Source organism: Bos javanicus, chromosome 28 (assembly GCF_032452875.1).
Source record: "Bos javanicus breed banteng chromosome 28, ARS-OSU_banteng_1.0, whole genome shotgun sequence".
In the NCBI taxonomy this organism is placed as follows: domain Eukaryota; kingdom Metazoa; phylum Chordata; class Mammalia; order Artiodactyla; family Bovidae; genus Bos; species Bos javanicus.
Genome location: NC_083895.1, coordinates 2,677,774 through 2,699,954, shown reverse-complemented (window position 1 = coordinate 2,699,954; position 22,181 = coordinate 2,677,774). Strand labels below are relative to the sequence as shown.

At 43.1% G+C, this 22,181-nt stretch overlaps 1 protein-coding gene across 5 annotated transcripts in view; it reads left to right on the top strand.

The window, feature by feature from the left end:
- Positions 1–21,689, top strand: part of TAF5L (TATA-box binding protein associated factor 5 like) — a 31,613-nt gene extending 9,924 nt beyond the window's left edge. For 4 of the 5 annotated variants that reach the window (XM_061404786.1, XM_061404784.1, XM_061404785.1 and 1 more), the window contains 4 exons: positions 2,066–2,210; positions 5,357–5,461; positions 12,151–12,875; positions 19,924–21,689. In XM_061404786.1, the coding sequence (XP_061260770.1) occupies positions 2,069–2,210; positions 5,357–5,461; positions 12,151–12,875; positions 19,924–20,721 (1,770 nt within the window). In that variant the 5' untranslated portion in view covers positions 2,066–2,068 and the 3' untranslated portion in view covers positions 20,722–21,689. The remainder of the gene's footprint in view (positions 1–2,065; positions 2,211–5,356; positions 5,462–12,150; positions 12,876–19,923) is intronic. The other variant, XM_061404787.1, reaches the window with a different exon arrangement.
- The last annotated feature ends 492 nt before the right edge of the window (positions 21,690–22,181 follow it).

Sequence of the window (22,181 nt, the reverse complement as noted above, 5' to 3'; positions counted from 1 at the left end):
CCTCTTCACTTTCTTCCATAAGGGTGGTGTCATCTGCATAGCTGAGGTTGTTTATGTTTCTCTCGGTAATCTTGATTCCAGTTTGTGTTTCTTCCAGTCCAGCGTTTCTCATGATGTACTCTGCATAGAAGTTAAATAAACAGGGTGACAATAAACAGCCTTGACGAACTCCTTTTCGTATTTGGAACCAGTCTGTTGTTCCATGCCCAGTTCTAACTGTTGCTTCCTGACCTGCATACAAATTTCTCAAGAGGCAGATCAGGTGGTCTGGTATTCCCATCTCTTTCAGAATTTTCCACAGTTTATTGTGATCCACACAGTCAAAGGCTTTGGCATAGTCAATAAAGCAGAAATAGATGCTTTTCTTGAACTCTCATGCTTTTTCCATGATCCAGCGGATATTGGCAATTTGATCTCTGGTTCCTCTGCCTTTTCTAAAACCAGCTTGAACATCAGGAAGTTCATGGTTCACATATTGCTGAAGCCTAGCTTGGAGAATTTTGAGCATTACTTTACTAGCGTGTGAGATGCGTGCAATTGTGCGGTAGTTTGAGCATTCTTTGGCATTGCCTTTCTTTGGGATTGGAATGAAAACTGACCTTTTCCAGTCCTGTGGCCACTGCTGAGTTTTCCAAATTTGCTCTCATACTGAGTGCAGCACTTTCACAGCATCATCTCTCAGGATTTGAAATAGTTCAACTGGAATTCCATCACCTCCACTAGCTTTGTTCGTAGTGATGCTTTCTAAGGCCCACTTGACTTCACATTCCAGGATGTCTGGCTCTAGGTCAGTGATCATACCATTGTAATTATCTGGGTCATGAAGATCTTTTTTGTACAGTTCTTCTGTGTATTCTTGCCACCTCTTCTTAATATCTTCTGCTTCTGTTAGGTCCATACCATTTCTGTCCTTTATCGAGCTCATCTTTACATGAAATGTTCCTTTGGTATCTCTGATTTTCTTGAAGAGATCCCTAGTCTTTCCCATTCTGTTGTTCTCCTCTATTTCTTTGCATTGATCGCTGAAGAAGGCTTTCTTATCTCTTCTTGCTATTCTTTGGAACTCTGCATTCAGATGCTTATATCTTTCCTTTTCTCCTTTGCTTTTCACTTCTCTTCTTTTCACAGCTATTTGTAAGGCCTCCCCAGACAGCCATTTTGCTTTTTTGCATTTCTTTTGTATGGGAATGGTCTTGATCCCTGTCTCCTGTACAGTGTCACGAACCTCATTCCATAGTTCATCAGGCACTCTACCTATCAGATCAAGGCCCTTAAATCTATTTCTCACTTCCACTGTATAATCATAAGAGATTTGATTTAGGTCATACCTGAATGGTCTAGTGGTTTTCCCTACTTTCTTCAATTTAAGTCTGAATTTGGCAATAAGGAGTTCATGGTCTGAGCCACAGTCAGCTCCTGGTCTTGTTTTTGCTGACTGTGTAGAGTTTCTCCATCTTTGGCTGCAAAGAATATAATCAATCTGATTTTGGTGTTGACCATCTGGTGATGTCCATGTGTAGAGTCTTCTCTTGTGTTGTTGGAAGAGGGTGTTTGCTATGACCAATGCATTCTCTTGGCAAAACTCTATTAGCCTTTGTCCTGCTTCATTCCGTATTCCAAGGCCAAATTTGCCTGTTACTCCAGGTGTTTCTTGACTTCCTACTTTTGCATTCCAGTCCCCTATAATGAAAAGGACATCTTTTTTGGGTGTTAGTTCTAAAAGGTCTTGTAGGTCTTCATAGAACCGTTCAACTTCAGCTTCTTCAGCGTTACTGGTTGGGACATAGACTTGGATTACTGTGATATTGAATGGTTATAACCACATTTATTTAAAAATGTATTCCAGTATAAAACAGCAAATTTAACAACACAAAAGCTACAATTATTTTTGTACCAACCTAATATCTAGGGTATTCTCATTTTCCATGATTGAAGTTGGCCAGGTGGTCATTGGGACAGTATATAAGGTGGGAGAGACCATGAGGTTGGTCATGAAGGCCCTCAAGTCGGCTCGATGGCCCCTACCCATGCATGACATCCAGCTGTCCGTGTGACTCCCCTACAGGTCATGAAACGGGTCCGCACGGAGCAGATCCAGATGGCCGTGTCCTGCTACCTCAAACGCCGGCAGTACGGGGATGCGGACGGTCCGCTGAAGCAAGGCCTGCGGCTATCGCAGAGCACTGAGGAGATGGCCGCCAGCCTCACAGGTACCTTGCCCTTCTCCCAGAGGCAGCAGCTGGCCCAAGTGCCTCTTTGAAAACCCATCATAACACACCCTCCCTTGGAATCCCAGGGCTTTTGAGCTGTTCCTGATGTTGTGTGCAACTTTCTCCTTCCCTGAACGGGGCCAGGGTCGTCTCTTTCCTCTTGCATGGGCCCCTCCCATCTCACCTGGACCTCATTCATGGAAGGCTAGGTTCTCCAGAATGAGTCCTTTGGGAAGTGGTTGGAAGTGTTGGCATCATACACATATTCCTGAGACTTACAATGTGTTTTTGCTTTTGTTGTTTGAAATTGTTTTGAAATTGGATTTGGATTTTTTCGAAAAAATTTTGAGAAATTTTTCCTGCAGTACTTTTAGATTGGTTATAAGTGTCTTTAAATGGCCAATGGTGAAGCTTGAGATTACAGTGCCTTCTCTCGCTCAGCCCTGGCTCCTCATAAGAAGCCCAGCAGGCATCTGCCTCCTTGTCTTCCATGTCAGACTCACTCACTCTCCCTCACCTTCAGACTCAGATGGGTTCCCCTGACAAAGGAGGGGCCAGGTGATGGACTTGGAATAGATTCCTCAATGCCTTACTGTTTCTAGTAAGATGGCCAGTGTACCAGACATGAGTAAGTCCTTCTGAGCTTGTCATCACAGTCTTGGGTAAGCGCCTGCTGCCTTGTCTTCTTTGGAACCTGTGCTGCTGCTGATAGACAGTAGGGCAACCACTGTAAAATTTGTGTTCTCAGTTGTCTTGATTTAGATATAATGGCATATCAGGAGAAATTCTAGAAAATTGCCAGGAAAAGTGAGAAGCATGAAATGTGATTACCATAAAATTTTATCCTGAATAATTTAATTGAGTAATCTGAATAATTATGTCTGCATTCAGCAGACCATCTTGAAGGCCTGCCAGTGGCCAGGTGCTGAGAAGTTCTAGAGAGAGTTGAGACTTGATCCTGGCTTCTGAGGTGCTTCATATTATAGTCGGGAAATGAGGCAGGTAAATCAGCATTCGTGGGAGAGTGACTTGGTGAGTCCTGTGAGGGGGATGCTCAGCCTCCATGAAAACAAAGAACATACTCTTTACAGGTAGATCAACAGGTCAAAAAGGCTTCCCAAAAGGTCTAGTGGTTCCCAGCATATAGTCAGGGGTCAGTAAATCATAGAAAGAATGAGCTGAGTTTCCAAAGAACCATTAGGAGCTTATCAGGGGGAGAGTTGAAGGGGAGCATCCAAGGTACCAAATGTGGATTTTTGGAAGATGACTCTGGCGTCCATGTTAACCGAGGAAGGGCCAGATGAGAACCAGGGGAGCTACTCAGAAGGCTACGGTATGATCCAGTCTGAAGTGAGGACAGCCTGAGCTGAAAGGCTCAGAAGAGTGAGGGGAGAATGTGGTGAGCACTTGTGACTAAGGACTCAAGACTGGCTTCCTCATGGAGGGGCAGCAGGAGAAGGAGGCTGTTCCTACATGTGCAGCCTTCCATCAAGTCTCTTGAGTTTCATAGGGGACACTGATTCTTCTCACCCATCTCTCCATCTCCGTGTGTTGTATGTCATGACTCTGCTTCCTTGTTGCATAAATTACATCTGTGCTTAATTACATGTGTGTCAGTGTTTCATCCAGATTGTTGCTAAAGATGGCTCCTCAGTCCCCAGCCACCTTTTCCCAGTCCTGAGGTTCCCACCCCCAGAAAAAAGGGTAGGAGAACTTTGCTTTTCTTTTTGGAAAGCATGAACTCACAGAATGGTGATGAAGTATATGTTTACATCCTGAGTATTGAGATTCCAGCCTTCTTCCTCCTCACATTACTGAGAACTTTGGCAGCCAAGCACCTACTGACCAGGAAAGTGATTAACTATTGCTTGTCCCTGGTGAATCCGCCCTGCCCAACAAAAGAGACCTAAAGACATCACCAGGAAGATGCCATCCACGTCCTCTTGGGTGATAAACCCACGCCCAGAGTTCTTATCAGCTCTGTGATGCTGACTTTCAGAAAACTAGAGACTGTTGGTTCAGACCTTGAAAGAAACTGATCTATTTCACGTGAAAAATGGAAGTGAAAAGAAATGATGAGAAGCATCTTGGAGAAAACAAACAGCAGAAAGAAGAGAAACCTCAGAAATACCATCACTGATAGTCTTAAAACAAGAGAATGCTATTTTGAGAGAAAAAAGAACGTTCAAATGTTTGTGTTTTTGTTGTTCAGTTGCTCAGTCATGTCCGACTCTGTGACCTCACGAACTGCAGCACGCCAGGCTTCTCTGTCCATCACCAACTCCTGGAGCTTGCTCAAACTCATGTCTGTCGTCCCCTTCTCCTGCCTTCAGTCATTCCCAGCATCGAGGTTCTTTTTTAACGAGTCGGCTTTTCGCATCAGGTGGCCAAAGTATTGAAGCTTCAGTTTCAGCATCAGTCCTTCCAGTGAATATTCAGTGTGATTTCCTTTAGGATTGACTGGTTTGATCTCCTTGTAGTCCAAGGGACTCTCAAGAGTCTTCTCCAACACCACAGTTCAAAACCACATATTTATGTATGTACATGTACTTACATGACAGTACAACTGAAAAATCAGTAGAAGAGTTGAAAGTTGAGAAAGCCTTCCAGAGAGTACAGCAGAAAGATAAAAAATGGAATCTGGGAGAGGTTAAAGGATCAGTTCTGGAAGCCTATCGAGAAATTGTAGGAGTCCCAGAAGAAAACACAAGAGAGAGTCAACAAAATGATTCAAGAAAATTTCTCAAAATTGCAAGATGTAAATTTCCAGATTGAAAGGGCCCCCTGAATGTCCAGCACCCAGGTTGAAGGTAGACCCATCCCAGGGCACATGATGGTGCAGTACCAGGTCCTAGGCTCAGATGCGTCCAGAGGAGTCTTTCATGAGTCTCTGCACCTCTCCTCTCATCCAGCTTGTGTATCCTGTGCTTTATACCTTTTGTTCCTCTGCTGTCACGTCACTGGGTGTCAGGAAGGGCAGGTAGATGTGTCAGTCATACTTAACCAGAAGCCCCAATGTCCTTTGAAAATGTACTAAGATGCCCGATGCTACTGATGCCCCTCAACACCAGCTGCCACCCATCCTGCCACATTTTAGGCTAATGATTGTCTTTCTGTACGCATCTTGTCTGTCTCTTCCTCTGTAGTCCAATCAGAATCTGGTTGTGCCAACATAGTGTCCGCAGCCCCTTGCCAGGCAGAGCCCCAGCAATATGAAGTACAGTTCGGACGGCTGCGGAATTTTCTCACCGGTAAGTACTCAGCACCAGCACCCTTTTTTATCAAAAAGGGGTGATGCACATTTCCCTCAGAACCTGCTATGTTCCAGCTATGTTTTAGGTGCCAGGGATCCAAAGGTAGTTGAACACAAGTCTTGTATTCAAACTTATAGTTTGTTGGAACTCCTGAGAGAGTTAAATCAGGAGGTTAAAGGGCTCTGAGCATGCTATTCACTAGTCCATGGCCTTCAGCACAGTGATTGTGACTTGTGCTGAATAAGTGGAGGCTCAGTCAGCCCTGTAAGGATGCCTCCTTACATGCAGCGGATGTGAAATGGACGTTGCTATCACTGCCAGTAAGATAGTACATCTCAAAATGGCCTTTTTCCCGTATTTCCAAAAGTGCAAGAGAGTAATAATACTCATGCATCAGCAACATAAAATTTAAAAGTTGTAATTTAGACCAGTTTGTGGGTGGTGTAATAACCGTGGAAATACAGAACCAGTAGAATTAATTATAATGAGGTTTCATAATTCACTGTTTGACTTTGTCACTTTTAAAAATGAAGTCATGTAGCCTGTTGGTGCCTTTAGTTCCTCATATGTAGCATAAACAAGGCTATTCAAAGACAAAACCAAGTGATTTTGACTAGTCCTAAGACAACTGATTATAATTTTAATGTTGGAAAGATGATTACAATAAAAGTGACTACGTTAATTCTGGTTATTAATCAAAGTCTTTTGTTGAGTACTTTCCTTACACAAAACATCTTGAGGTACAAGAAATACAAAACTTTCTCTGTCCTCAACAGATGGAGAGTAATTAGCCACGTATTGGTTAGTAGAAAATTATAGTTCAAATACTTTGAAGTTCTTTTATTTTTCTTTCCTTATTTGAACGATCCTTGAGTTAATAATTTTAGTAAGCAATCAAGTATATAAACCAAAAATAATATACCTGATTATACACTGAGAGTTCTAATTTTACTTCACCCTCATAGTGGCTAGTGTTTTAAAGCAAAGAATCCACATTTCCTGCATTCTGTAGTTGGGCAAAATGACCAGTATGTTTCAGGAGATAAAGGTTACAAAATAAAACCCTAGAGAGGGTTATCTTATCAGTTTGACAGATGTTGAGTGATGGGATTCATAAATAGAGAATAGTCTGTTCAATTGTTACAGAAATTAAAAAATTGTGAAGATTAACAGTTTAATAAAAAGAATCTATTATGTTTAAACTGTAAAGAAAGAAACTCCAGTAAGATCATTATATCATATGAATGTTAAATCTCTGAGAACAGCGATTAGTTGCTTTCTGTGTCGGCTAAAGATAAAAAAAGAAAAACTGGATTTATAAAAAGAATTTCAATCAGAGGTAAGCAAGAACTTGGAGATGAGATATTTTTAACTATTGGCATTGGTTTTTGAGGCTTTAAGCAATTTTTAAATTTTTTTAAAATCTGTTTTTAGAAAATTATTTCACTTGGTTTTTAAAATACAGCTATGATTTCCCCTTTCTACATGAGTTCTCTCATCAATCTAGTGATGAGGAAGTTGGTTTAGAAAGAAATGCCTGGCCTCATTTAGCCCCTGTCTTGCATCCATTCAGACTGTATGTACATGAGGCACTGATTGCACTGGGGCTAGGGGGAACAGTAGAGTGTGTTGGTGGGGGGCCTGCCCTCTGATGACGGAGCCAGACAACTTGGGAAGCTCCAAATCTGTCACTGAGATAGTCTCTATTAGCCTTTTCCTGTGTAATTTCTCATCTTGTTTCAAAACTGAGAAAGTTGCCTGTTTGTCTATAATTTAATTCTTCAGTCCTTGGTCACAGGTTATTTTGAAAGGGAGAATATATATGGTTTTTCCTTACAGAATGCTTTTTCCTGGAACATTTTTCTCTACCATCAGGTCTCTGAAGAGTAGTCAGCCAAATCAAATGAATAATTATCTCCTGAGCCCCAGGATAGAAGTATAACATATAGTCATTAATCTGAATTGGTGATTAATCCTAAGAGGGCTAAAAGTCACAGTTTTTGCATGAAATGTGACAGTAGGGGAAGTGTTTTCATGAACCAGTATGGAACCAGTCATGGGGTATTGAGTCTGCATTTGAAGTGAAGGGAGAGAGAGATTGGGGTGTGGCAGTTAGAGGCGGCTTTCTTTAGGAGGATAGGCTTTACATTAGCACTTGGATTTCAGACATCTGTGGAAGAGAAGTAGAAGGATTCGGGCTCTGTGCAGAGGCATGGACAGAGTGGCAGAGGTGGTGATTATGTTTTCAGGAACCTTGAAGAAGCCCTTTGTTGAAAATGGGCTTTCAGATTGAAGATAAAGACAGAATGGAGGCAGGATTTGACCACAGGCTTAGATGTGTGACCTTCATCCTGCGTGATGGAGACAGGCCTGGGTGTGACTGTGGATAGGGGAGCAGTGGACAGAGTGTGTGTTAACGGGGCGATGGAGGCCAGCCCAAGTGCACAGAGGCCCTGAGCAGGGAGACAGGGCTGCGGAAGTGGAAAGCGGTGTTTTGAGTCCATAGTTCTATCGTCAAGGTGAGATATCCAGGAGTAAAGGAGGGAGAGCTGAGAATGACGGGCTTGGAGTGGGGGGTGGGGGGTGGTATACTGGGCAGAAATAAGTCAGGTTTTACTTTTTAAATGGTTAGGATGATGGCATCCTGCTGCATAGCATGTAAGGTACATAACTCAGCATCAGCTATGGGAAAGTACAAATTAAAGGCTAGGAGATGAAAAATCCTAAAGGAAATAATGGAGAAAGTGAGTACCAAGGCTGTAGCACCTGCAACATGTTTCTTCTCTAGAAGCTATGGGGTGAGAGGTTCTGTGAGCTCGCCTGTTGAGGGCCTTTTCTCTAAGACACTCAGTAGGAAGAGCATAGACTGGAGTCAGTCACTCTGATCTGAACCTGCAGATACCTGGGACTCTTAGATACAGTTTGGGTGTAAGTGCCTGGCTCATAGAAGCCACACACACAGTGTTAGTTCCTTAAAGTGAGGTGAGCTTTTGAAGAGCAAGGTAGGAAGAGGAGCTCACAGGCATGGATGGGAAGGGTCAGGTCAGTGGTGCTGCCTACAAACAAAGGAAGGTGTTGGGTTGTGTCTGAAGGCCCAACCCTGTGGAGAAAGGCCAGGGAATGAGAATTGGTGTTTGTTTGACTTAGTGTCCTTTCAGTAAAACATAAGGTGTATATTATGATTACAAGGGAACAAGATTAAAATTGAGCTAAAACTTCAAGTTAATCTCACCTTGTTCCAGATATGTTGATGGGAATTTTTAAAGTACCGCATCCCTATTTCTGGATGGCTAGTGTTTTGTGTTTTTTTTTTATTCTGAGCTTAGTAAATTAAAATACCTCTCATTTTCAAAAATAAGCCTGAAACTTAAGATTGTAAGGAGTTGAAAACAGCCCTTCACCCCAATAGAACATATTGAATGTCTAATTGATAAAATTGAATCTTTTTGTTAGTATTTTGAGATTGAAATTTTCCAGAGGTCTTCTAAAGAATTACAGTATTCAAAGAAATACCAAAATCTGTATTAGTCAGGGTTCTCTAGAGAAACAGAACCAACAGAATGGAATGTATATATAAAGAAAGAGATTTATCTTAAGGAGTTGGCTCATATGATTGCAGAGACTGACAAGTCCAAAATCTTCAGGGTAGGCCTGCAGACTGGGACCCAGGAGAGCCACAGTTCATGTCCAAAAGCAGTCTGCTGGCAGAATTCCCTCTTCTCCTCTTTGTGTTCCTAAGACCTTCAGCTGATTGGATAAGTCCCACCCACATATGGAGGGGAACCCACTATGCTTAGTCTACTGATTTAAATGTTCATCTCATCTAAAAAATTTCCTTCACAGAAACATCTAGAATGTTTGACACAATATCTAAGCACTGTGTCCTAGCTTCATTGACACATAAAATTAACCATCATAAGTCTACCCACTGAACTTGGCACCCATACCCAACTTCTTAAAAGATAATTAATCTCCAAATAAAGATGATTAACAAGGTCATAATTCTGCCTAACACTCGGTACAGCTATATTTGGCCACTGGGTGCGAATAGCCGACTAATTGGAAAAGACCCTGATGTTGGGAAGGATTGAAGGCAATAGGAGAAGGGGGCAGCAGAGGATGAGATGATTAGATTGCATTGTTGACTCAACAGACATGAATTTCAGCCAACTGTGGGAGATAGTGAAGGACAGGGAAGTCTGGCAGTCTGTGGGGGTACATAGAGTCAGACAAGACTTAGCAACTGAACAACAACCAAGAATTCCCCAATCACTTTCTCAGAAGAAGAAACAAAGTCCACAGGTAATGTTTACTCTTCCTGAAACTCCGTGATTTGAATACTGTGATACAGGGACTTTCCTGGTGGTCCAGTGGTCAGGACTCTGTGCTTCCACTGCAGGGGACATGGGTTCAGTCCCTGGTCAGGGAACTAAGACCCTGCATGCCATGTGGCACAGCCAAAAAAAGGAGTAAATACTATGATGCAAAGTCAGTGTAACTTATATTCTATGGTAAGGGGATAAGAAAAGAAAGGAAACAAAGGTATTTGCTTCTGTACAGATACTCACACCAACATGTTCATAATAAGGAGGAGTACTCATGATAGGTATAGTTCTGAGGTCTGAAACTGGTCACATGGTCATAGCTGGTCTTTAACTACCTTTTTCTACTCCCTATTCAGTATTGCTTTTACCTTTAGTTAGCACCTCAGCTGGTCCTGGTTCTTTACATGGTGGGATGACACAAACCTTCGTTCCTGAAGGGTCTGGGCCACTACTAGTCCTGCCTTGGTTGGATTGCTGCATTTGTTTATTCACCTTCACCTCAGGGATGGTAGCACTAAGATGCCGTTAGTGACCTCCTCTGTTGCAGACACGCTCTCCTTTCCCCCTGTGGAGCAGCAGTGCAGCTTCCTCTCGGCAGTCAGGCTCAGTCACCCAGGGCCAGCACCAGAAAACCCTGCACCTGTTGGCTCAGAGGCAGGAGCCTACAGCAGCTGGGCAGCAGCCCTAATTCAGTGTGGGATCGCTGTAATTGAAGTTCATCTTCTAAGAATGCGTTTGAGTGGGGGCATGTTTATCCTTAAATGCACATACTATGCAGTTAATTCACCTGTGGTAAGATGAAATAGAGCATTAAGCAGAGGTAACATGCTGGAATCATCTCCCTTCTGATTAGAGAGATAAGTGCCCTAATTCAGTATTCCTGAGTCTTGAGACAGGTCTGGATTCCTTTCCATGGAATAAAAAAAGAAAATATCAGAATGTTATATAAGTGCTAACTTAAAGCATTTTTATATTAATTTACTTAGGTACATACAGACATTACACTAGATATGAAACTTTTATGCTTCCTTTATTTTGTTTGAACCTAAACTCATTTACAAATAAAGTACAAGTAAAATCACAAAAAATAAAGTTCAGATTAGCCAGTGAATATAACAGATGGATTTTGCCATAAATAGCTCACTGCTCCACATGGCGGAGAAGGCAATGGCACCCCACTCCAATACTCTTGCCTGGAAAATCCCATGGACGGAGGAGTCTGGTAGGCTGCAGTCCATGGGGTCGCTAAGAGTCGGACACGACTGAGCGACTTCACTTTCACTTTTCACTTTCATGCATTAGAGAAGGAAATGGCAACCCACTCCAGTGTTCTTGCCTGGAGAATCCCAGGGATGGGGGAGCCTGGTGGGCTGCTGTCTGTGGGGTCACACAGAGTCTGACACAACTGAAGTGACTTAGCAGCAGCAGCTCCACATGGACCGAGGGCTGATGTTCCCCTGTTGCCCCGAGGTGCTGGTGCACAGGCGTCCCTCCTTGCTGGCCACTTGCCTCTGTCCACGTGGCCGTGGAACCTTTGCTCTGTCACAGCTCTCTGCCCTCCTTCACTTAGGTGTCACACACACACACCTCTGTGCTATTCTCATTAGCCTGTGACAAAACTGGACACTTATTTGAACATTCTTTGTCATGTGGTTTCATGGTGTTTAAGTCTCACATTGGTAAATTATTTAGTTTTAATGACATGAAAATATTCCTCTTATAAATTATCACTGCAAAGAGAAGTTGTCCTTTTTAACCAACAAAATCAAAATAAGTACACTGACAGGTGTGAGACACTTAGGGATGAACAATGTCGTCTTAGCATTGGGACATGCCAACCAGGGGGCTGTATGTGTAAGTGAACCCACTAAACTAAGAACTTTGATGTTATTGCAGGAGATGAGAGCACTAAAACTGTATGCCAATACTTGCTAAAGACTATCCAGATAATTCTGAATTTACCTGTGTTTACTTTTTAAATTATCAAATTAAAGTTTCTGTGAAGAACTCGGTCTCCCCAGAATCCACGTAAGGTCTCTCCAAGGCCTGAGATCCCAATTTAAGCAACGCTAATACATTGGGGAAAATACTAACCCAAAGGCCTGGATACAAGCTCCTTTGAATGTATGTGAGAAGAGGCACACTGTTTAGCCTCTGGGCATCAAATTCCAGGTTTGCTGGCCTTCTGGGTCTGATCTTCCTTCCTTGGTCCAAAGTCTTCGGCTTCAAGTTTCCAGAATTTTGTGTTGGGCTTATGCTTCAATCCATAGCCTCAGAAAGTAAGGTCCTGGCCAGAAGGGGACTGTGCGCTCCACAGGAGACCATGCTGGTTATAAAGGCTTCACTTGTTTTTCCTTACAGATTCTGACTCCCAGCACAGCCATGAAGTGATGCCTCTCCTCTACCCTCTCTTTGTCTACCTCCATCTCACCCTGATCCAGAACAGTCCGAAGAGCACAGTGGAAAGCTTTTACAGCCGCTTCCATGGAATGTTTCTGCAGAATGCCAGCCAGAAGGATGTTATCGAGCAGCTCCAGACCACTCAGACCATCCAGGACATCCTGTCTAACTTCCGGCTGCGAGCCTTCCTGGACAACAAATACGTGGTTCGTCTGCAGGAAGACAGCTACAACTACCTTCTCCGCTACCTCCAGAGTGACAACAACACCGCGCTGTGCAGGATCCTCGCCTGGCACATCCATCTGGACGTGCAGCCCGCCAAGAGGACAGACTACCAGCTCTACACCAGTGGTGGTTCCTTCCGAGGCGAGGGTGGCGGCCTGGAGCCCGCCGACATGCCAGCGCCCATCCTGCAGAATGAGGCCGCGCTGGAGCTCCTGCAGGAGAGCATCAAGCGCGTCAAGGACGGCCCCCCCTCCCTCACCACCATCTACTTCTATGCCTTCTACAACACAGAGCAGCTGCTGAACACTGCAGAGGTCTCCCCGGACAGCAAGCTGCTTGCAGCAGGCTTTGACAACTCCTGTATAAAACTGTGGAGTCTGCGTTCCAAGAAGTTAAAGTCTGAACCCCATCAAGTAGATGTGTCCCGCATCCACTTGGCTTGTGATTTCCTAGAGGAGGAGGTAGGCATATCGATTTTTCTTCCCTGCACCTGCCTTACTAATGTGCTTCGAGTATTCTTACCAAACATGACAGATCTTAGAGCAAATGGACTTCATTATATTCCTCATAATATAACTAATGCCAGACTAATGCCTAGTAACCTGTAACCAGTGAATTCCTGCTAATGGCCAACCTTGGCCAAGAGGGGAATGTTAATATGAGCTGAACATCATTAAGGAATGGTCAGTATGTATTACTACCTGAAATGTGGATACCATTGCTGAGCCTAAAGACCTTTAGCTATGTGTGTGAGTGTGCATGTGTACATATATAAGTAATCAGAAGTAGGTTTACTGGGTCAAAAGGTATATTGCTGTTTCCCAAGGGTAAACTAGGATGCTGTTTGTCTTTCCCCTCCCCCCAACCCTGGGTGCCCTTGGCCTTTCACAGCAGTGCAGTCCTCTGACTTCTCCCAGGGTGCCCTGTTTTCGTCCAGCAGTCTGTGTAATGATTTTGTTTGCTTTGATTGGGGGTGGTCATTGGAAAGGGCAGGCCTAGTGGCCTGAGTTTCAAGTCACTGAGAAGCACTGGTTCAGAAAAAGTGAGGGCAAAGGGAAATAGACATGGAACTTCACAGAGTTCACCTTGCCTGAGAGTGGTGCCTCAGAATTTGCAGGATGAATACCTTTGTCATATCACCATTGGAATTCAGGTAGCTCAGACTCAGCTTACTTTGGATAGAAAATTCTTTGCACTAGGTTGAAAGGTTAAGGGTTTTTTTAAAAAGTCACCCAAGTTAATTTCCAGTTGCTGATACGATGTCAAGAATATTGGATGTATAAAGTCAGCCTTTTTTACCTATTCCTGTTTTCTGAGTCATTTTCCAGTTAGCATGGCCTTTGAGTCTTTGCTTCTTGAAGCTGAGAGAGGAAAATTAGAGGAGTTTGTTATGATGAATAAAGAATCTAAATTCTGATGCACAAACTTTGATTTCTACAATCTGTAGTGCCTTCCAGAATACTTTTCATTGCATATTTGAATTATCAAGTTTCTTTTCATTGGGGACAGTTTTAGCTTCTTGGAGGCTCTTCACATGCAGTGAGGGATACTGCCCTCATCTACTCTGAATTTTCTGTTTAGAAAAATTATTTCTGCTGACCTTACTAGTTTTGATGATATGATACTGGTTTGGGGATTAGTCTAGGCATTAAAAAATAATATAAAGGAAGATAGCAAAGGCAGAAAGATAGCTGCAAAGATAGAAAGAACATTAGATTAAAATAAAAATTTTTAAGATCACCCCCAGCTACCACTGAATTTTATAATATGTGAATTTTATCTCATTTTTTAAAAAAGAGCAATAACCAAAATCTTCTGTGTAAGCATAAAATTACCCCCAATTCAGCTGGATTTACAGCACTGCCCTCAGCTTCTGCCGTTTGTACTGGAAGGTAATCTTGATTGGCCTCGGGAATCTGTTTGATGGCCCAGTACTGCTGCTTCTGTCACCCTGCTGCTGGCAGCCGCCTTGTGGTAGAGACAGGCGGAGTGGAGAGCAGGACTGCTCTCCCACTTTTTTTTTCATTTTATCAGTAATATTTTCTTTTCCACTTTATTTTTTTGGAGGCTGATTACTATGCAGTATTGTACTGGTTTTGTCATACATTAACATGAATCTGCCACAGGTGTACATGCGTTCCCCATCTTCAACCCCCCTCCCACCTTCCTCCCCATACCATCCCTCTGAGTCATCCCAGTGCACCAGCCCCGAGCACCCTGTCTCATGCATCGAACCTGGACTGGCAATCTGTTTCACATATGATAATATACATGTTTCAATGCCATTCTCCCAAATCATCCCACCCTCTCCCTCTCCCACAGAGTCCATAAGACTGTTCTATATATCTGTGTCTCTTTTGCTGTCTTGCATACAGGGTTATTGTTACCTTTTTTCTAAATTCCATATATATGCATTAGTATACAGTATTGCTGTTTTTCTTTCTGGCTTACTTCACTCTGTATAATAGGCTCCAGTTTCATCCACCTCATTAGAACTGATTCAAATGTATTGTTTTTAATGGCTGAGTAATACTCCATTGTGTATATGTACCACAGCTTTCTTGTCCATTTGTCTGCTGATGGACATCTAGGTTGCTTCCATGTCCTGGCTATTGTAAACAGTGCTGCAATGAACATTGGGGTACACGTGTCTCTTTCAATTCTGGTTTCCTCAGTGTGTATGCCCAGCAGTGGGATTGCTGGGTCATATGGCAGTTCTATTTCCAGTTTTTTCAGGAATCTCCACACTGTTCTCCATAGTAGCTGTACTAGTTTGCATTTCCACCAACAGTGTAAGAGGGTTCTCTTTTCTTCACACCCTCTCCAGCATTTATTGCTTGTAGACTTTTGGATCGCAGCCATTCTGACTGGCGTGAAATGGTACCTCATTGTGGTTTTGATTTGCATTTCTCTAATAATGAGTGATGTTGAGCATCTTTTCATGTGTTTGTTAGCCATCTGTATGTCTTCTTTAGAGAAATGTCTGTTTAGTTCTTTGGCCCATTTTTTTATTGGGTCATTTATTTTTCTGAAATTGAGCTGCAGGAGTTGCTTGTATATTTGTGAGATTAATTCTTTGTCCATTGCTTCGTTTGCTACTGTTTTCTCCCATTCTGAAGGCAGTCTTTTCACCTTGCTTATAGTTTCCTTTGTTGTGCAAAAGCCTTTAATTTTAATTAGGTCCCATTTGTTTATTTTTGCTTTTATTTCCAATATTCTGGGAGGTGGGGCATAGAGGATCCTGCTGTGATTTTATGTCGGAGAGTGTTTTGCCTTTGTTATGTCTCTAGGAGTTTTATAGTTTCTGGCCTTATGTTTAGATCTTTAATCCATTTTGAGTTTATTTTTGTGTATGGTGTTAGAAAGTGTTCTAGTTTTATTTTTTTACAAGTCGTTGACCAGTTTTCCCAGCACCATTTGTTAAAAAGATTGTCTTTTCTCCATTGTATATTCTTGCCTCCTTTGTCAAAGATAAGGTGTCCATAGGTGCATGGATTTATCTCTGGGCTTTCTATTTTGTTTTATTGATCTATATTTCTGTCTTTGTGCCAGTACCATACTGTCTTGATGACTGTGGCTTTATAGTAGAGCCTGAAGTCGGGGAGGTTGATTCCTCCAGTTCCATTCTTCTTTCTCAAGATTGCTTTGGCTATTCAAGGTTTTTTGTATTTCCATACAAATTGTGAAATTATTTGTTCTAGTTCTATGAAAAATACCGTTGGTAGCTTGATAGGGATTGCATTGAATCTATAGATTGCTTTGGGTAGTATACTCATATTCACTATATTGATTCTTCCGATCCATGAACACGGTATATTTCTCCCATCTATTTGTGTCCTCTTTGATTTCTTTCACCAGTGTTTTATAGTTTTCTATATATAGGTCTTTGGTTTCTTTAGGTAGATATATTCATAAGTATTTTATTCTTTTTGTTGCAATGGTGAATGGAATCGTTTCCTTAATTTCTCTTTCTGTTTTCTCATTGTTAGTGTAGAGGAATGTAGGGGATTTCTGTGTGTTGATTTTATATCCTGCAACTTTACTATATTCATTGATTAGCTCTAGTAATTTTCTGGTGGAGTCTTTAGGGTTTTCTATGTAGAGGATCATGTTATCTGCAAACAGTGAGAGTTTTACTTCTTCTTTTCCAGTCTGGATTCCTTTTATTTCTTTCTCTGCTCTGATTGCTGTGGCCAAAACTTCCAAAACTATGTTGAATAGTACTGGTGAGAGTGGGCACCCTTGTCTTGTTCCTGACTTTAGGGGATATGCTCTCAATTTTTCACCATTGAGGATAATGTTTGCTGTGGGTTTGTCATATATAGGTTTTATTATGTTGAGATATGTTCCTTTTATTCCTGCTTTCTGGAGGGTTTTTATCATAAATGGATGTTGAATTTTGTCAAAAACTTCTCTGCTTCTATTGAGATAATAATATGGTTTTTATTTTTCAGTTTGTTAATGTGTTGTATTACATTAATTGATTTGCAGATATTATATTCCTGGGATAAAGCCCACTTGGTCATGATGTATGATCTTTTTAATGTGTTGTTTGGATTCTGTTTGCTAGAATTTTGTTAAGGATTTTTGCATCTATGTTCATCAGTGATATTGGCCTGTGGTTTTCTTTTTTTGTGACATCTTTGTCAGGTTTTGGTATTAGGGTGATGGTGGCCTCATTGAATGAGTTTGGAAGTTTACCTTCCTCTGTGATTTTCTGGAAGAGTTTGAGTAGGATAGGTGTTAGCTCTTCTCTGAATTTTTGGTAGAATTCAGCTGTGAAGCCGTCTGGTCCTGGGCTTTTGTTCGCTGGAATATTTCTGATTACAGTTTCCATTCTCTCCCACTTTGCGCCATACCGGACAACGGAGAGAGCTTGTCGATTGTCAGTTGCATATTTTTAATATTTATGCAGCATGATAAAACCACAGGACCAAAAAGGAGAACTTGCCCTCCTTTCCAGTTATGTGGATAGGACACCAGCCTCCCTGCAACCTCAGCCCAGCAGTGCAGCTCCTGTGTTCAGTTCATTTAATGTCTGGTCATTCTGCCCCAACCTGGTCATCTTTAAGTTTGAAAAGTAAAGTCAGTGTTGTCAATAATACTCAGTTCTGTAGTTTGTGTACCAGACTGTCATAGATCTATGCTAGCCAATAGGAATATAGTGTGAGCCGTATGTGTAATTTAAGTTTTTCTAGTCATCACATTAAAAAGGTAAGAAGTAGTTGGTATTAATTTTAATAATGTATTTTCAATTCATTGTAGCCAAAATATTATCATTCTGCATATAAGCAATATTTTCAAAATTTTAATGAAATCTGTTACATTCTGCCTTTTTGTCTTAAGCCTTGGAAACCGTTGTGTATTTACACATATAGCACATGTCCATTTACACTGCCCAGCAGCCACCTTTTCTCTCCTCCATCAGGCTGCTGTCTGCTCACACAGTAGCAGTGTCTCACCTGCTTCCAGGTGTTACCCACTCCCAAGCCCAGCCATATTTAATTTCTTTCGGCTCCATTGGTAGCTTATTGGAGACAACCCAAGGCGTGTTCAGATCCCAGAGCACCCTGACCTAGGACTCACTGCGCTGTAACGAGGGCACTGGGGACACACTAGTCCAGAAGCAGACTCAGGGCTCCTTGGTCTAAGGCAGCATCAGCAGACTGTAGTATTCAAAGAGCTGTTTTTTCTTGTTCTTTTAAAATTTCTATTTTAAGCATATCTTATAATGTATATAATACAGTTTATTATTACATGAATGTATTTTACAAATTAAAAATTCATATTTGGGATGCATCTGGGGTAGAATTTACTGTGGTGGGGGGCGGGGTTAGACAGTTGTAGAACATTTGGGGTGTTGTCCTATTAGCGTGGGAGGGATGGGAGGGGTCTGTGTGGTCAGGCTTGGGTGACCCATTGCTTGTTTCAGGGTTTCAGCTCAACTGCACTGAGGCCATTGTGGGGCTGGCTGAGCCACAGAAGAAAATGTGTCCAAACTATTTTAAGCTGTGGTCCTGGCAGGGAGTTGATAGGGCTAGCCTGCAGGACTATTCTCGTTTCCTGATTTCTTGGTTTATAGAGTCAACAGGCACTTTACACAGGCTCAGGACAGTCATGGGGCCCCTGAGAAGTCCACCTGCCTCCCAGTGCATCCTCCTGTCTCTGCCCCTGAGCACTCAGAGGCAGGACCCACTGCCAGGACTTCCTGCTCCAAACGAAGACGTCTTACGCCTCAATAAACTCTCTGGTGTAGAGCAGTGAGTCATTCCTGAAATTTTAAAATATTATTGTAACCTCTTTGGAAAGGAAAATTACTAATATTCTTGGTAATGCTCAGTAGAACCTTAAGCTCCCAAATGCTTATGTGTTTTCAATGTTGATTATCTGGAATAGCCATTTTGAATATCCATGAACATCAATGTTTATTTTCTCATTTCTCAAAAATGTATACGTTGGAGGCATTCGTAAAAGGATGGCTTTTTTCTGTACAAAGGCTCACAAAGGTATTTATTTCTAAGCCAGCAAGGCCCATTTGGTTCAGGAAGCTTCATCTTAACTCTATTCCTCCAGTGTATAACTGAAACTCATTTGACTTTATGAATTCCAGGATTGAGATAGTTGCAGTTGTAAGGAGCTTGTCTGCGAGAGAATGAAAAGAAAGTAGATTTGAACCCACAGAATATGCTTGGGCGTGTGTCAGGGCCCCCCCCCCCCAGCCCCTGCCCCTTTTACCAGGAGTTGTCTTTCTTATCCCCACACATAGGGGTTTATTTCCAGGAATCACAAGAGTCACTTGACTCTGAGAGGAATTCTGAATCCTTGCCTCCTTTTTTACTTTGGGGAAATATTTGAGCCCATCCAGAAGGTCACGGTTTCAAAACTGTTCTTTTTTTTGGGTACCAACCGTTCATGTCTGGTTACAGGGCATGGGTGTAAGTTACTGATGACTGCACTTTCCTGGCCCACAGTTATTTCTGTGATATGTCCAGGTTTTATTTTTGGCTAAATTCCCACAGTGGTTCTGTATGCATCTTGAAGTGAAGCCACATCTGCCTCCATCATTGACCCCAGCTCTGGGGGTGATTTTTCTTGACTAGAAACAGGGAGCACTGTGGCCTACAAAGCAGTCAAGACTGACAGGGGAAGACATGCCTGTAGAATAAAAGAATCTAAGAACATAAAATCAAAAATAAATTTTTTCGAGTGATTGACTTTTGAAGTCTGTCCTTAGCATAAGAGAAAGGTCCACGGTCATTACTCTGCAGTAGTAGCCTCGCTATAGTGTTAGCTGCAAGGTGAATTTAAAGAAAGCAAGTTTGTAAGTTGTAGGAGACTTTTCATTTAGTTCTGCAATTACAAGGCGCTATCCTGGGGTCGCCCTGAAGGACAGAGCCATTTACTGGGTAGATGCTATTTCCCAAGCAGGTCTCTTTGTTTCTGGACATTTTGTTTTCCATGGCAGACCGCTAAACTCTCTTCTCTTGTGTGTGTCCCCACTACCCCCAGGATGACGAGGACGACAACTTAGGCACAGAGATGAAGGTCCTGCGGGGACACTGTGGGCCAGTGTACAGCACCAGGTTCCTCGCGGACAGCTCGGGGCTGCTCTCCTGCTCTGAAGACATGTCCATCAGGTACTGGGACCTGGGCAGCTTCACCAACACCGTGCTGTACCAGGGCCACGCCTACCCCGTGTGGGACCTGGACATCAGCCCACACAGCCTGTACTTCGCCAGCGCGTCCCACGACCGCACGGCCCGGCTGTGGTCATTTGATCGGACGTACCCGCTGCGAATCTACGCCGGGCACCTGGCAGACGTGGACTGCGTCAAGTTCCACCCCAATTCAAACTACTTAGCCACGGGCTCAACCGACAAGACGGTGCGGCTGTGGAGCACTCAGCAGGGGAACTCCGTGAGGCTCTTCACGGGCCACCGCGGCCCTGTGCTCTCCCTGGCTTTTTCCCCCAACGGTAAGTACCTGGCATCAGCAGGCGAGGACCAGCGGCTGAAGCTGTGGGACTTGGCATCCGGGACCCTCTACAAAGAGCTGCGGGGCCACACGGACAACATCACCAGCCTCACCTTCAGCCCAGACAGCAGCCTGGTCGCGTCAGCGTCCATGGACAACTCCGTGCGTGTCTGGGACATCAGAAGCTCACACTGTAGCACACCTGCCGATGGCTCATCCAGCGAGCTCGTGGGCGTCTACACCGGCCAGATGAGCAATGTGCTGAGCGTGCAGTTCATGGCCTGCAACCTCCTGCTGGTGACTGGAATCACACAAGAAAATCAGGAACATTGATTTGGATCTTTGATATGACAAACTGGGGCGTGCGAAGGGCTCCAGACGGCAAGTCTTAGGACAGACAGATGGAATCACTGACAGACTGTGAAAGACTCCCCGTGTCCTCCCTTGCCCTGCAGATGTCCTGAAACCACCACTCGACTTAGCCCCGAAGTGTGGAAGGATAGGGGCAGGAAGGGTGGTGATGGGGAGCAAATGTGAGATAGGAATCACGGAGATTCCACTGTGTCCTCGTGTGGCCCTCCCTATCTCTGGCGCCAAGGTGCCCTTGCCTCGCTGGGGCTGCACTTGACCTGAGGATGTTTGCCAGGCACCCTCCCTGGGAGCAGTGCCGCAGGGTCACTGGGTGGAAGGGACTCTATCCAGGTAGGAAAGTGGGAGTGAGAATTAGGAAAGGGGGCAGGGTCATCCTGGCAAATGTCTTTCCTTTTCTGTGATTACAGAGAACCAGGATTTTTTATTATTGTTATTATAATTATTACTGAGAAGAGGAAACCTAGCACTGGCAGAGGGGGCCTTCTCTGCTCTCATCTTTCAGGTTTTACTCCTGGCACTGGCTGTGATACTTGGAATTTTGAGGTTCAGGGAATTCAGAGAACTTGGTCATACAGTGTATTGGGAGAAAGGGAAAATTCCTGGGTGACAGTTGGATCACTCCAGCTGACATGTTTCTAGAAGTGGGTGGGCACATTTGACTGAGAAAGTCTTGGGCTCTTGCAGCAATGGTGGGAAAGAAAGATTCTTTTTGTGGCTGCACTTCTGTTAACAATTCTCTCCCCCGAAAGGACGGATTGTGGTAAAGAAATGAAAGTAATTAGAAGTGGAAAGTCTAAAAGTGAAAGAATTAAAAAATGTTGAATTTCCAAATGATTCCGAGGTGTGGCTTTTCCAGCATCTTTTCCTCCTGAGATCATCCCTCCCACCTGCTTTGCAATAGCAGTTTAATAAACAGTCTGTGAAAAGGATTAAATATTTCTGTTTTCTGAAAAGAGTTATTTTGTATTTTGTTTTCTATTAAAATGTGTTTAGTTTCCAAAAAACAGTGTTGGCATCTCTTTTAACAGGCGGGTGTGTGGGCCGTTCTGGAAGGCACAGGTCACCTGTCTTTGGAGTGACAGCCAGTTGTGCAGACTGGACTCCCCAGCTGCCCTCCTGTCTCCCCTTGTATTCTGTTCAGCTGGCCTCAAATTGTGTTTCTTCTTGGCATTCACAGGGATTATTGAAAGCATTTAACACTTTTTTACACATCCAAGCTTGCCAGTTGCTGACCAGAGATGACATATATTTTTTTATCTGTAGTTATTTGGTGAGATCCTATTTGCGTTTTCTTTAAAGACCCCATGATAAAATCCCTAAGGGGCATTACAAATGATGTCATTTAACTAACTCCAACCATTTATTGTACCATTTCAGGTAAAGGACTTATTTAAAGATGTAAATGATGTGTGAAATTTTTT